Consider the following 16,786-nt stretch of genomic DNA (forward strand, 5'->3'; position numbering starts at 1 on the left):
AAAAATAAAAAACTTTCTCTCTGCAAACCAAATACGATGCTCAACCTCTCTTATCTCTAAGAAATATTCATCTTTTCACATTCAATCATACAAAAAAGGCCAGAAGCATAAACAGAAACAAAGAGTTCTCAAACCCAGGTAAAGATTTTACTCGTTATGCTTCGTTCATTCTTCTTCTTCCTTGCCTTCATACTCTATGCATGTTTCTTCTGTTGCAAATTTTGTGTGTGACTGGATCTTGTTTGGTTGTGTCGTTGCTCTGTGTATTGTAGTTTTGCAGTTTGAGGTGCGTTGCTGGTTGCTTGCATGTTGGCTTGAGTTTGTTTGTAGGTTCTGTACTGCTAGTTGTTTATAAGTTGTTTATAAGGTTATGGCGTAACCTTGATCCTTTCAATTTTTGCCAGATTCCATTTGGTGGTGATGTTGGAACAATTTTTTTTGCCTGTGAAGTAAATATATAGTCATATATATAGTTATAATAATGGTGTGAATATTAGGGCTTATGGAAAACTGGTGGAATTTAATGGAGATAAGAAGTTGTGTGAATTTGAAAAGTGTTGTTTGGAATATGGAAGGTCAGGAGTAATTTTGGTTAGTGGAGGGCTTTGTGTTTTCAAAATTGTAAAATTCATCGTTTCAAATTATGGAATAATTCATGCATTTAATAGACCTATTAGGGTTTTATAATCTGTATAAATAAATAAATAATTAATAACGTGTAGATTTGAATTTGAAGAAAAAAATAATCATTTACGAAAAATTAAAAATCAACAAAAAATTAGAGACTGCCACATCAGCAACAATAAATGCCAAATCAATATTATTGTGTTATTTTGACAAAAGACTTTTATACCCGTGGAATAAGAAAAGTTTCAGTACATTTATCAGAGGGCTTTTATTGAAATTTTCAAGTACTATTACTTTTATATATTAATAATAGATTTAATGTGTGTCAAAAAAAAAGTTTGTATAAGGGTGTGCTTCAGTGATTGGATTAAAATATAATCTTTAAGATTTTTCTTTTTATTAGAAATATTAAATTTTAATTTTTTTTAAAAATAATATTTTTAGCCATATGTTTGTCCATTTAAAAAAAAAAAACAAATACACATAATATTCTCACTTATTGACATAGGCATATATATTAAAAACATTTCACGAATAAATTATATTCTTTACGATTTAAATCCATCAAGCAAATTAGAGGCCTATTATATTGCGGGAAAGAAACTGCACGTGAATCTTCCGCGTTTTTAGAGAAGTCAAGAGGTGGAGAAGGGTAGTTTGGAGGGTTCTCAAAAGTAGGGGATTCATGGTGGTCGTGGGTTCACAGTGGAAGGTAGCAAAGGGGGCTTTAGGGGTCCTGAGTATGGGAGGAGGGATGATAGAAGTTTTGTTACGGTGGTGGCAGATTCAAATGTGAAGTCTGGGAGAAGAGCGCGTGATGAAGAAGAAGAGGGAAACGTAGCTGGCTTTAGCTTTTGTTCTAGTGAAGCTCAAAGGAGTAGATTTCTGAATGTGTTTGTAGGAAAAGCTCTAATTCTAGGGATGGCGTACAACATACAAATGCATATGGAGATGGAGGGTATTTATGCGATCAAAGTTAGTCCGCTTGGAGGCAATTTATGCTTGTTGGAGGAGTTAGAAAAGGGATATATTGAGGATTTCATCGGTGAGAAGGATTCTTTGTGGAATGCTTGGTTCAGTGAAGTCAAGAAGTGGGAAATAAAGACAGTTGATGCTGTTAGAGATGTGTGGTTAAGAGTTTATCGCACACCAGCCATTGTGTGGCATTCCGAATTTTTATTTGCTTTAGCAAAGAAATGGGGATCGTTTATATGTGTCTTACCCCAAAATTTGCCCATCACATTTTCATACTCAAGCTCATTTGAATATCAAAAGCTCAAGGCTTGACTGAATGCGCACTCTCCTAAACAACAACTCTCCAGCTAGGGTTTTGATCAGATTCTGATGCCTCAAATGGACTCCATGGCCTCTCATATGATTCAAAGCATACTCATGCCAAATTTCAAGCCCTGATTCAAAGGATTGCTCAGTCAATGGCCCAAATGATCAATAATCGACTAGTTGACCTAAAAATCAAACTATGGTCAAACCATAGTCAAAACTCCTAATTTTTGGTCAACATCCTCATTTTGAAGTATCATTCATCCATTGATCAAGGATTGATCATGATTCGTCAAGAAAAGCTCCAAAATTATCAAAAGCCTAAGTTTCTAAATTAGGGTTTTTAAGGAGAAAGTCAACCCAACTTTGACCAGCCATAACTTTCATATGGAACGTCATAAATTTCCCATCCAAAGCTCAATTTGAAGAAAATTTAATTCTCTACAATTTTGTCTCTCACAAGCCAAGTCTAAAAATGATTCATTTGGGAGATATGAGCCAAAACATTACAAGTCATTTCAAAAGTCAACCAAAATCTTTTTCAAATGAAGCATACATGAACATGGAAGACTCTATGGAGATGAAACCAAAAGGGTCATTTAGAGGATTCTTTGAGCTTTCTAAAAAGTATAAGAATACCTCCATATGATTAAAAATGAGAGAGATATGATTGGCGCAAGTTGGTTGATTTTCAAGAAAAAGGCAAAAACCTAATTAGCAAAATTCCAATTTTTTAGTATTGGGCTTTAAGATTTGGATTGCCCACGTGATGCTAAGCTTGCAAGAGGCCCATGAGCCAATCTTTATGGATCCTGCGGTTTTTATTTCAATTATTTTGATTTTATTCATTTAAAATCATCTTAATCCAAATAAAACCATAATTAAATAAAAAATATATTCTTTGAATCATTCCTATTTATTTATTCATATCCCAATCACAAAGGACAAGGAAAATAACACCTTAAAGGTTGTGGAAAATAGATTAGGGTTGGATTTAGAAAGTTTTCATGTATTTTACAAATCAAATCTTTCTCAAACAATCCAATTCTTTTTTTCCAAAACTCAAAACCCTAATGTTGTCTCCTATATATATATATATATATATATATATATATATATATATATATATATATATATATATATATATATATATATATATATATATATATATATATATATATATATATATATATATATATATATATATATATATATATATATATATATATATATATATATATATATATATATCCTCTCCACTCAGCCTCTCTCCCACGAAAATTCTAATCTAGGAGCACCTCTTTCACTTGCAAAAACTCAAGGAAAAGTGAACTTTCGTATTACAAGTTGCAGCTTCGTTCAAGGTCCAATAATCCTTCCATGCACATCTCTAGGTAAGGTAGAACGGTAATGGCTCAGTCTTGATGCTTTCTAACGTGTATTATGACTGCACCATGTTCATATTTTTCTTCATGCATATGTAGTTTTCGTTGGCCATGATTTAATGCCATTTGATCGAATCTAATGATATATTCGAGTTATTTGTGTGATTTAAGGAAGTTCTGGGTGGTTAGAACAAGGCCATGATGCATGTGGGGTGATGCACCATTATTAGGTCTTCACACTTGTTTCTTTCGAATCTCAATGTACAGGCGTTTTTTACCAAAAGTAACAGTGGATTTGGATTTAGAAGGGTCTGTTTATGTAAACTGGGTGCCCTTCATTCTTGTTTGGATCGTCCTTGTGTGTGTGCCACTGTTGCAGGTTTAATTATGAAGAAAGCAAATAAATCGCAGGTAAAATCCTAGGAAATTTCGTAAATAAATCCGCAGGTGGAAAGTAGAAGATGATGAATAGTGAAGTCGCGTGCGTGGCAACATTCTGTTCGCTGGTCAAATCCCACTCTTTCCCCATCCACGCGTGTCCACTCTTGAATGGCTAGTCAACAATTCTCACTTCTCTCTCTGATTCCCAGTGGTTCGCGCGAGAGAAAGGGGGCCCATTCTGACTTGTCCTTTGAATATCAGATTTTATTAGTTTTATTGATTCAAAGGTGTATTGTTAACAGATGATCAATGCAGCATGGTTGGATAGCGTAACAAACGCGTGACTCAAGGAACCTGGGTTCGATCCCAGCATTCCGCACTTGTTTTAATTATTTTATTTGTTGAACATTGTTCACGAATCCAGCATTACACGCCTACGAACGCCCACAGTACAACCACCAAAGTCAGCCATTGGATCACAACGAATGCACCTCTGACGCCCAAGACTTTGCAGCTCCACCATGAACCTTCAAAACGTACCACACCTGATCAAGTCCAGGTTATTTTCTTTCTTTTACTCCTTTTATTGTTTTTATTAGTTTTAATTTCTTTTTCTTTCTTCTTTTTTTTTTTCTTTGTATGTTTTTATTTTTAATACCATAGATGTAGGCACAAGGTGACCGTTCAAGACAGTCACTAGATCTCATGGCCATCAAGAGGCCAATCGACGTGCATAGATGGAGATGTCCTTCGTGGGAAGGACATGGTCTTGGAAATAGCATCCCTACGGGATAGGGAACACGTACGAAGACCTGCAAAGTTAAAACGCAAATATCCGCAATATATAAATCTCATATAATAAGCACCTAAGCACAAAAGCCCTAAGTTCATAGGTTCGGCATGACGGTTTAGGGGTCTACCCTTGCCATTGGTATGTTCTAACAAGGATCTCATGGGGTCGTTCGTAGCCTCCGAGACTTTTTGTCTCTTTGGGTTTTAGAACAACTCATTTATCCATGAGTTCGAGTTTTAGGGGTAGGTTCCCAGAGAGATCAGCTAAATACCAAGTCTTGCCCTCAACAAAGTCAAGCTTCGTATCAGACATTTCCGGATATTCAACCCACTCTGAGTGGAATTATCAACAAGAGTCGTAGGCGATGCAAGTTCCCTCTGGTCTTAAGGATAATTCCCACACTTAAGGTTTACAATATATATTATCCCACCAACAAGTAAAATGATAATTATACGAACAAAATAGAGATACTGAAACAAATATATAATTATCAGCAGAAAAATGAAACAATATAAACACCAAACAAAATTGAAAACAACCTAAGACTAAAGGGGAGGTGAGTTAATTGTTTGATTGAGTCTTGATAAAGAATCGCGATCTTTATCATAATTAATTCGCTCTAGGCGAAGAAATTTGACTTAATTCAATTACCGCATTTTTAGCGATAGCGTTCGATTATTGCTCCAGGCATAAACCAATTCGCATGAATTTCAATCGTGTTTTGAATAGTTGATTGATTCGCCATCAGGAGTCAACCAACTCGAAGACGTGGTGAGATTAACACTATTTTTTATTTAATCAAATAAAAGAACATATAATAAAATTAAAAATAAAAGCAAGAACTTTAGATATTTGTATCTTTTTTTACGCTACATTCACATGTTTTTCAAATAATCCAATAAAATAAAAACATTAGATAATAAACACATAAGAAAAAAATTAAATTCTAATAATTACCAAACAACATATTCCCAAATGGCTTCACACCATAAATCATAATAATTACAAAACATCATATTCTCTAACTGAATTCACACCATAAACGTTTCCCTCTTTCTTTTCTTTTAATATTACTAGATTTATGACCCGTGCGTTGCACGGGTTTGATTTGAATTTTTACTTTAATAATTTATACATATAAATTATAATATAGGCTTAAACGTGCTTTAAAATTATATGAAATATAAACAAAATTTTAAAAATATGAAAATCTCTAATAATATATTTTAGGTATTAAAAGACTAAGATTTTTTTAAAGATTATAATAAAATCAATAGTCAATAAAAGAGTGTCATATTTTACTATGCGATATTTAATCATTAATTGTAAACTGATATTGTCATAAATAATAATTAAAACAATGAGAATAAAGAAATATTTATAGTATTGTTTAATGCATTAAAACAAACATAATTGCAATTGTAAAAGTTTTATTTTATATATATATATATATATATATATATATATATATATATATATATATATATATATATATATATATATATATATATATATTATAAACTAAATGGAACTATATAGAGATCAAAAGATAGGAAGAGAAGAGAACAAGCAACATTGTATTATATTATTCTCAAAGGTGAACTTTACATTGTAACATGGGGTCTTATTTATAGGACCCAAGGGAGGTAGAAAATCATGCACATTAAAGTGGAATAGGAAAATGAAGAATAAGAAGAGGGATGGACATCCACTAGTATAAATGTTTATAACACTCCCCCTTGGATGTCCATTGAGGATATCCCTCGTTAAAACCTTACTAGAAAAAACCCAGTGGGAAAAAAATCTAGTGAAGGAAAAAGAGTACAATATCCTTTCATTTCTCCCCCTCAGTTGAACAGTCATTTCTTCGATGAAGACCAATCTTGTGTACCAGTTGATTAAAAATTCTGCTTGGGAGTGACTTTGTGAAAAGGTCTGCAAGGTTATCACATGAACAAATTTGTTGGATGCTTATATCACCATTCTTTTGGAGATCATGAGTAAAGAAGAACTTTGGGGAAATGTGTTTTGTCCGGTCTCCTTTAATATAACCATCTTTCAATTGAGTGATGCATGCGGTATTATCTTCATATATGATCGTTGTATTTAATTTTTCAAAAGATAAACCACAAGTATTTTGGATGTGCTGAATTAAGGATCTCAACCAAACGCATTCTCGACTTGCCTCATGTAATGCTAAAAGTTCTGCATGATTAGATGATGTTGCTGCTATGGTTTATTTCACCGATCTCCATGAAATAGCTGTACTCCCACATGTAAACAAATAACCAGTTTGTGATCTACCATTATGAGGATCTGACAAGTAACCTGCATCTGCATAACCAGTTAATTCGAATTGGGATACTTTTGTATAAAACAAACCCATGTCTATTGTACCTCTAAGGTAACGAAGTATATGTTTGACTCCGTTCCAATGTCTTCGTGTAGGTGAAGAACTGTATCTTGCTAATAGATTTACAGCAAATGATATATCAGGACGTGTATAATTAGCAAGGTACATTAGTGCTCCAATTGCACTGAGATATGGTACTTCAGGACCAAGCAATTCTTCATCCTTTTCTCGAGGTCTGAAAGGATCTTTCTCCACATCTAATGATCTAACAACCATTGGAGTAGACAACGGATGACTTTTGTCCATATAGAAGCGTTTTAACACCTTTTCTATATAGCCTTCTTGATGTACAAATATTCCTTTGTCCAAATGTTCAATTTGTAAACCTAGACATAATTTTGTCTTTCCTAGGTCCTTCATCTCAAACTCTTTCTTTAAACAACTCATAGCTTTTTAGAGCTCTTCAGGAGTTCCAATAATATTTATGTCATCCACATAGACACCTGTTATTGCAAATTCCTTTCCTGATCGTTTTATAAAAATACAAGGACAAATGGAGTTATTTGTATATCCTTCTCTAAGCAAATATTCACTGAGGCGATTATACCATATTTGTGCAGACTGTTTCAGCCCATAAAGAGACTTTTTCAATCTTATGGAGTAACGTTCTCGAGATTCAGAGTTGTGTGCATCTGGTACATTGAACCCTTCAGGGAGTTTCATGTAAATTTCACTATCAAGTGAACCATACATATAAGCAGTTACAACATCCATCATGTGCAAATTAAGCCCTTCATGTGCTACTAGGCTTATTAGATATCGAAAAGTGCTTGCATCCATTACAGGTGAATATGTCTCATCAAAGTCAATTCCAGGTCTTTGGGAAAATCCTTGATCGACAAGTCGAGCTTTATATCTCAAAATTTCACCGTTTTCATTTCGTTTTCGTACGAAAACCCATCTGTATCCAACTGGCTTCACACCTTCAGGTGTTCGGACTACAGGTCCAAAAACTTGTCTTTTGTAGAGTGAGTTTAATTCTGCTTCAATTGCATCCTACCATTTTGGTCAATCCTCACTTTGTCTACAAATTTTGATAGACGTTGGTTCCTCATCCTCTTTTCCATTTATCTCATTTAGCGTTATACTGTATGCAAAAACATCATCAATGTCGACTTCGTTTCGGTTCCATTATATTCCATTTTGGACATAATTTATCGAGATCTCTTTATTTTCACGAGTTTCAGGTACCTGATCAATCTCTTCTAGAGATGAAATGTCTATTATGTCTGACGATTCTTTTAGATTTTCTATATCCTCACTTGGGCCATCTTTATTCTTAGCTCCCTTTCTTGTTCGAGGATTTTTATCTTTGGAACCGATTGGTCTACCATGCTTCAGGCGTGGGTGAGACTCATTAGAGTGTCCAACAGGGATATCAATTTTTATTGGAGCATTTGAAGCTGGTATATATGATTTAGTCACACCTTTTGGATCAGTGAACGCATTTGGCAATTGATTTGCTAAGTTTTGCAAGTGAATTATCTTTTGAACTTCTAGTTCACATTGTTTTGTTCGAGGATCAAGATGAGATAATGATAATTCATTCCAACTGATATCTTTTTCCAACTTCTTATTCTCTCCCCCTAATGCTGGAAAATTTGATTCATCAAAATGACAATCAGCAAAACGAGCAGTGAATAAATCTCCTGTTGTTGGTTCAAGGTACTTTATAATAGACGGAGATTCATATCCAACATATATTCCCATCCTCCTTTGAGGACCCATATTATTGCGATGTGGTAGAGAAATTGGAACATACACCGCACATCCAAAAATTCTTAGATGGGAAATATTAGCTTCTTTACCAAAAACTAATTGTAAAGGGGAAGAGGTGTGGTAACTCGTTCGCCTTATGCGAATTAATGTTGCAGCATGCAAAATTGCATGTCCCCAAGCAGAAACTGGGAGCTTGCATCTCATAATTAGTGGTCTTGCAATTAATTTTATTCGTTTAATAAATGATTATGTAAGTCCATTTTGTGTATGAACATGTGCTACTGGGTGTTCAATGTCAATCCCAATAGACATACAATACTCATTAAATGCTTGAGATGAAAATTCTGCAGCATTATCAAGACGAATTTTCTTGACAGGATAATCGGGAAAATGAGCTCTTATTCGAATCAGTTGAGCTAGCAATCTCGCAAACACCTGGTTAAGAGTTGACAACAAACAAACATGTGACCATCTAGTTGATGCATCAATTAAAACCATAAAATATCTAAATGGTCCACATGATGGGTGTATTGGCCCACAAATATCACCATGTATAAGCTCTAAAAAACTGATAGATTCATTTCCAATTTTTGTTGGTGATGGCCGAATTATCAACTTCCCCTGTGAGCAAGAGCTGCATGAGAACTTATTCGATGGAATAATTTCCCTACTCATTAATTGATGACCGCATGAATTTTCAATTATTTTTCGCATCATTATATAACCGGGATGGCCCAACCGGTCATGCCAAATTAGAAATTTATCATTATTTGTAAACTTCTGGTTTACAGTTGCATGTGCTTCAGTTGTACTAATATAAGTGTAGTACAAGCCAGAGGATAAAACCGATAGCTTTTCCATTACACATTTTGTGTCTGAATTGTGTTTTGTAATACACAGATGTTCAATCCCTCCATCATCTCTTGTTTCAATATGGTATCCATTTAGGCGGATATCTTTGAAACTTAATAAATTTTTATGGGACTTGGGGGAATATAATGCATTATCAATGTGCAATATTGTTCCACCACGTAACAGCATATGGGCTCTTCCGGAGCCTTCAATTATTTTTGAGGTGTCAGAAATAGTACTGACATCAGTTTTTCGATTCACTAAATTAGAGAAATATCTTTTATGCTTGAGAATTGTGTGGGTTGTTGCACTGTCAGCAAGACACATATCTTCATTACTGGAGCTAGTGTCCATATTCATTCTAAGAACAATAATAAATATTTGTAACAATAAGTTATAAGCGCACATTAAAAACACAAATTATTTAAATAGTAAATTATGTAAACAAACAAGTAGAAAACACACTTTATTATTATTAGAAAATAAAATTCAAAACATTTATTATTATTAGAAAATAAAATTCAAAACATCCATAAAACTTAAAAAGAAAATTTCCATAAATTTTATTTCCTGACACTTCCATCTCCAATAAGGTGATCAATTTTTCCATCTGGATCAGCAAAGAAGTCACCAATATCTAAATGGGTAACATCCATATTACCGTAATCTGGATCATCATCTTCATTAGCAAAGTGAGTCTCGATCCTTTCCTTTTTATTTTTCAGTGATTTTTGATAAAGATCAACAAGGTGTTTTGGAGTACGACAAGTGCAACTCCAATGACCTTTTCCTCCACAACGATAGCAAATATTTTCATTTGTTTTGCTACTCTGACCCTTTTTTCATTCTTTTCAACATTTTCCACTTCGGGTGGAAATATGTGTTTTTATGATTCCAATTGCGACCACGATCAAAACCAAGACCATGAGCATAATTACGACCACGACCACGTGCATATGCACGACCGCGAACACGATTTTTCCTATAGTGGTTGTGCCTTGCCACATTCACTTCTGGGAATAGAGTTGTACCAGTGGGACGGGCCTCGTGATTTTTCATCAATAGTTCATTATTTTGCTCAGCCACAAGAAGACAAGATATTAGGTCAGAATATTTAATAAACCCATTTTCTCGATACTGTTGCTGGAGGAGCACATTGGATGCATGAAAAGTGGAAAATGTTTTTTCTAGCATATCTTCATCAGTTACTTTTTCTCCACATAATAATAACTTAGAAGTTATTCTAAACATTGCATAATTATAATCACTTACACTTTTAAAATCCTGCAAACGTAAATGCATCCATTCATATCGAGCTTTTGGTAGGATAATCGTTTTTTGATGATCATATCTATCTTTCAAATTTTTCCACAAGACATGTGGGTCAGTTACGGTAAGATACTCATTTTTAAGATCCTCGTGAAGGTGACGACGAAGGAATATCATGGCTTTTGCCTTTTGTTGATCAGATGATTTATTTCCTTCTTTAATAGTGTCAGCGTGACCTTCTGCGCTTAAATAAATTTGGGCGTTTAGGGCCCATGTCAAATAGTTCTTTCCCGAAATATCAAGAGCCCCAAAATCCAATTTTGTAAGATTTGACATACTTAGTAGTTCTATCATAAAAATAAAAGAAATAAAAATATTATAATGAGATAATTATCATAAAGGCAATATTAAATTTTAATATTTAAAATGATACTTTTGTAAATTCTAATATTTAGAAATAACACAATAGTAAACTAGATTGTCACATTAGTCTTAAAATTATTTGTTTTTTTTATAAAAAAATATATCAATTTAGTGACAAAATACATCTTACATATACAAAAAAATAAAATAATAATAAAATAAAGCATTATGAGTTCTTCATGAACTATACAATGCTATTTCGCTATCCTTCATGGATGCTTTGCTTTTGTTACAAACAATGATCTAAAAATTATAACCATCCTTCTGGGATGCGTTAAAAATAAAACCATCCTTCTGGGATGCAATAAGTTATCTCTTCTTTCTCTAATTCAATTCCACCGAATAAACAAAAATAATTCTTTCATGTTTTAAGCCAAATCCACCTTTTAATCTTTTGACACAATTAAATTTATTTGTGCACTATCCATCAAAATTGGAATCATTGTAAAACCACATGTGTTATCCACAACCTCAACAACATCAACCCATCTTACAAAAAGTTGAGTTGCTACCTAAGATTTTTTTTATAATATTCTTAAACATACATCAATTCTATGACAAATAAAATTACATAATATTCTTAACCATAAAATTACAATAAAATTATTGAAGAATAAAATTACAAAATGTTAAATGTCCTAATATGATTATAAAATTACTGAATATCATAAAAAAAAGGGTTTAATATACTTCACCCCCCTGCCAATATAGCGAGTTTTGGTTTGGCCCCCTTGAATGTTTTTTTTTAGCGAACGCCCCTTATAAAACTCAAAATCTGGATTTACCAAACCCTTTTACCACATTTGCTGACTGGGCTTTGACTTTGGATGATGTGGCAAAAGAGTGTATAAATAATTAATTAATTATTTTTAACCACTACCTCCACCCCCACCTCCACTTTCTCTCTCCTCACCCCAACCAAAAACCTCCTGGTTCCGTCGTTTCATTTCCTCCACCTCCATCTTCGATTCACACGGTGGCTTATCCAAATTCTGTCTAATCTCATTCTCATGCAATAAATGTACTGAAATCTATAACAAACTGATTTCTGCATTTGAATATTTATCTTAAAAAAACATTCTAATCTGACACCACCACCACCACTTTGAGTCTCCTATTAATTTTATCATAAAAAAGCAACTGTTACCCACATAAAACATTTGACTTACAAAAAAGCAAAAACAAAATGCCTTGTATCTTCAATCATTCCACAACCACTAAATCATTGTTTCTACATCAACTATATCCAGTTTTACATTAGCAAAAACCATTGTGAAAAAGATCTATGAGTACCCGTTATAATAAGTTTAATATGAAATGCAGAATTGTAGTTTTTATCATCCATAAAAACTACCAATTATTTATAAATATTAATATTGGATTTGGATTGCATGAAAAACATGGGCATGCAAAATTGTAACTCAGATAGACCAACGTTTGCATTATAGTATGAGTGATGACATAAAGTATAATTATCAGAACTCATGTATAATTTCTCAAAGTATAATAAATTGCAACCCGCATATATTATGAAATGGAAAATGAGGAAACTACAACAATTAGAAAAAAAGCCGGAAGATATGGGAAGAGTTTTATAAACTAAAATTTGTAAGAATCCATGAAGTAAAAGTGCAATATTTAGCATAAGACAATTACATAAAAGTGAAAGTCAGGATATTTCCATGGTAGATATAATCACTTTTTAAAAAGATAAAAGTATTCAACAAATTACTATACATTATACAGCTGACCTTTTGTATTATATAGTTTGTGTAAACTTTTGTTAAAGGGATTATAAAAATAGTTTACGATATATACATAAATTGTCTTTAATTTATTTTAATAAACTCTAGGGTATATATAGCTTATGAAGATTGCTTATGTAAAAGCATACTTCAGCTTACCCTTTGATTTCATTTTCCATCCATCTCAAATTTTACATTTATTGTGGAAAGAATCAGAATAACAAATATGGCTCTAAATTAAATAAATAAATGCAGAAGAACACTTATCAACAAATTGTGCCTATATATCTTCGACAATAGAGTGGCCGCGGCACTTTTCTATTATGCAATGGATTACAGTTTCATAGTACAAAGCTTTGTTGAAATACAACTGTCTAAGAGAGAGAAGGCGAACCGTTGTGGTGGTTTCACGTTGTTGTTGGTCAGAGTGTAAGTTGTTGTTGTTTTAATATGGTGACTTGAAGAGTCTCACGGTGGTTGTCATGAGTATGAGTATGGTGTGTAGGCTGTGTGTTTTTGGTAGCTTGGCCGGAATAGAGTTGGAATGGTGAGGTAAGAGAAGTGAGGAGTTGTCCAGATTATGATTGGCGAGTGGTTACTGTTAATGTGGAGAGAAAATGATGGTGGTCGTTTCCATTTTGCATCAGAATATATGGATTTTTATTGGTTTACTGTATCAGCTTTTTTTCAATGAGAGAAAGAGGATGCTGAGTATTTTCTAACAAGTGGCGGCTACAAATTGGTTCCCTTTTGCCACATCATCCAAAGTAAAAGCCCAGTCAGCAAATGTGGTAAAAGGGTTTGGTAAATCCAGGTTTTGGGTTTTATAAGGGGCGTTTGCTAAAAAAAAATATTCAAGGGGGCCAAACCAAAACTCGCTATATTGGCAGGGGGTGAAGTATATTAAACCCTAAAAAAAATGATCTCCTCCAAATCATACCTGAGAGCGTCGTGCTGATAACGTATTATAAACTAAATGGAACTATATAGAGATCAAAAGATAGGAAGAGAAGAGAACAAACAACATTGTATTATATTATTCTCAAAGGTGAACTTTACATTGTAACATGGGGTCTTATTTATAGGACCCAAGGGAGGTAGAAAATCATGCACATTAAAGTGGAATAGGAAAATGAAGAATAAGAAGAGGGATGGACATCCTAGAAAATCATGCACATTAAAGTGGAATAGGAAAATGAAGAATAAGAAGAGGGATGGACATCCACTAGTATAAATGTTTATATATATATATATATATATATATATATATATATATATATATATATATATATATATATATATATATATATATATATATATATATATATATATATATATATATATAGAGGGACGACTCAAGTGAGAACACTTGGTTATTATGAAAAATGAGAACAATGAATCACGACCATTAAATTTTGATTTTGTTGATTTTAATGGACTGGATTGATTTTTCTTTCTAGGATCTTAAATTTTGGTTTATATGATTTTGTACATTTTATGATATACATTTTCTATAGTAAGTGATAATTTTTTCGATTACAACATAATTATTATGTACATTTTATTCACTATTTTATTTTTTTCTTTAACATTTTTCAATACAATTTTGTAATTTATTTTAAAACTAATAAATTTCATTGTATATTTTAAGTGGGTAAATATTGTTTTAAAACATAATAATTATATACACATTACTCACTATTTTATTTTTTCATTTTATGCTTTTTAATACATTTTTTAATTTTATTTAAAAACTTATAAGTTTTATTGTGTATTTTAAGTGCATAAATATTGTTTTATATAAAATAAATTAAATAATATTTTTTTAAGAGGATAAAATTAAAAGAAAAAGTAAATATTAATATTTATTAATATTTTCTAAGTAAAACAAAATTTTATTCACATAAAGCACACTAAAAAATTTATAAAATTTTAAATAGATTACATAATCGTATTAAAAACATTAAAAAGAAATAAATAAGAAAGAAATTTGTACCGTTTATTTTTTAGTTAGTAATTTGTTACTAATTTAATGTTCAACAACTATAATAAGAGTAATTATTATTGAAATAGTAACCGAAATATATTAATAATTATATTTAATATACAACCATTATGAAATATAATCATAATTATTATAATTATTATAATTATTATTATAATAGTAATCGAAATATATTAATAATTATATTTAATATAATATAATGATTATGAAATATAATCATAACTGTTACTAATTTAATATTAATTAACTGCAATCAGAATAATAATTATTATAATATATAATTTTCTATAATATAACTATTTATTAAAGTGTAATTATTATTTATGAATTTTTTTAATTTATAATAAATTATAATGTATAAAGAAATAGGCATTAAGAAAATATAATCATTGAATATTTTTTTAATTTTAAAAATAAAAAAATTTAACCATAAAATATATAACATTATAAAAGTCATTTTAATGAACATAACAAACAAATCATTAATTTAACCATAGAAATAGTTATTAATAAAATATAATCGTTTATTTTTCTTTCATTTTAAAAATAAAAAATTAACCATAAAATATAGAACATTATTTTTAATATAATATAAACATTATGAAATATAATAATCATTATTATTAATTTAATATTTAGTAATTGCAATAAGAATAAAAATTGTTATTATAATATATAGTTTTCCAAAATGTAACCATTTATTAAAGTGTAGTTATTTTTTATGTCATTTTTTAATTGTAGTAAAAATATAAGGTATAAAGAAATAATTAATGATAAATTATAAACATTGACTCTATTTTTATTTTTAAAATTAAAAAATTTATCGATAAAATCTATAACATTATAAAAATCATTTTAAAAAATGTAACAAGCAAATCAAAAATCTAACCATAAAATATTTAGGAAAAAAATATTAATTATAATATATTAATATTTTATAATTAAATTAAAATGATATAATTAATATCCTTTACTTTGAAGAAATAATTGTATTTATATTTTTGAATAGTTTTAATTTTTGACTATTTTATTATAATAATTTAATATATTTATATTTTATTATAATAATTTAATATATTTATATTTTATATAATTAAATTAAAATGATATGTGAAAATAATATATTGTGAATTTTAAAAATAAAAAACTTAACCATAAAATATATAACATTATAAAAGTTATTTTAAAAAACGTAATCAACAAATCAATTCTTTATATTAAGTTATAATATATAATTAAATTAAAATAATATGTAGAAATTAATATCTTTTATTTTGAAGTATTAATTATTATTTTATTATTATAATTAAATTAGGATATTAGATTGGATAAATGTAATAATTTGGGGTAAAAAAAATGATAAAAATTCAAAATTTTAATAGATTTTTAATATGATGCCACTTTGGATTGAAGTTTTTAAAATGGTGCCACATATAATTTAGGTTTAGGGTTAGGGTTCTGTCCAAGGTTATCATCATGACAAATTTAAATTTATATTAATTAGATTTGCGAAATCTCAGTCGGTATTAAAATAAATAATTTTAAGAAAATAGTACAACCAAAATGAACAGAAAAGATACAATGATCACCAATTTCTACACCCACAACACATATCAAAAACCGAAAATCATAAGACAAACACCATCATCATCTAATATTCAATTAAAGCATAGAAACCTAATCCTTAGATTTGGAGTTAAATGACAACGATAAGCAAATTCGTGCAACTGTGTTGGGGGTTTTACTCGGTACATCACGTATAAAAAATACTCAAAACAAAGTTGAAGAAAAACCAACCTTGTCGGAGCTACGTCCGACAGACTTCTGGTGACGACGACGTGTCAGGTGGATACCGAATCTTATTCTTCTTATCGTTCGGTTGCGGATCTGAAA

At 30.8% G+C, this 16,786-nt stretch overlaps 1 protein-coding gene across 1 annotated transcript; it reads right to left on the minus strand.

The window, feature by feature from the left end:
* Positions 1–10,276: 10,276 nt before the first annotated feature.
* Positions 10,277–11,056, minus strand: LOC131626558 (uncharacterized). Its single transcript, XM_058897381.1, has one exon. It carries the CDS (start codon positions 11,054–11,056, stop codon positions 10,277–10,279), a length of 780 nt encoding a protein of 259 aa, XP_058753364.1.
* Positions 11,057–16,786: the final 5,730 nt, after the last annotated feature.

The sequence above is a fragment of the Vicia villosa genome, unplaced genomic scaffold (assembly GCF_029867415.1).
Source record: "Vicia villosa cultivar HV-30 ecotype Madison, WI unplaced genomic scaffold, Vvil1.0 ctg.000305F_1_1, whole genome shotgun sequence".
In the NCBI taxonomy this organism is placed as follows: Eukaryota; Viridiplantae; Streptophyta; class Magnoliopsida; order Fabales; family Fabaceae; genus Vicia; species Vicia villosa.

What these genes read in the sequence shown, in the direction of transcription:
- LOC131626558 (XM_058897381.1), bottom strand. Translation starts at nt 11,056, where the DNA reads ATGTCAAATCTTACAAAATTGGATTTTGGGGCTCTTGATATTTCGGGA.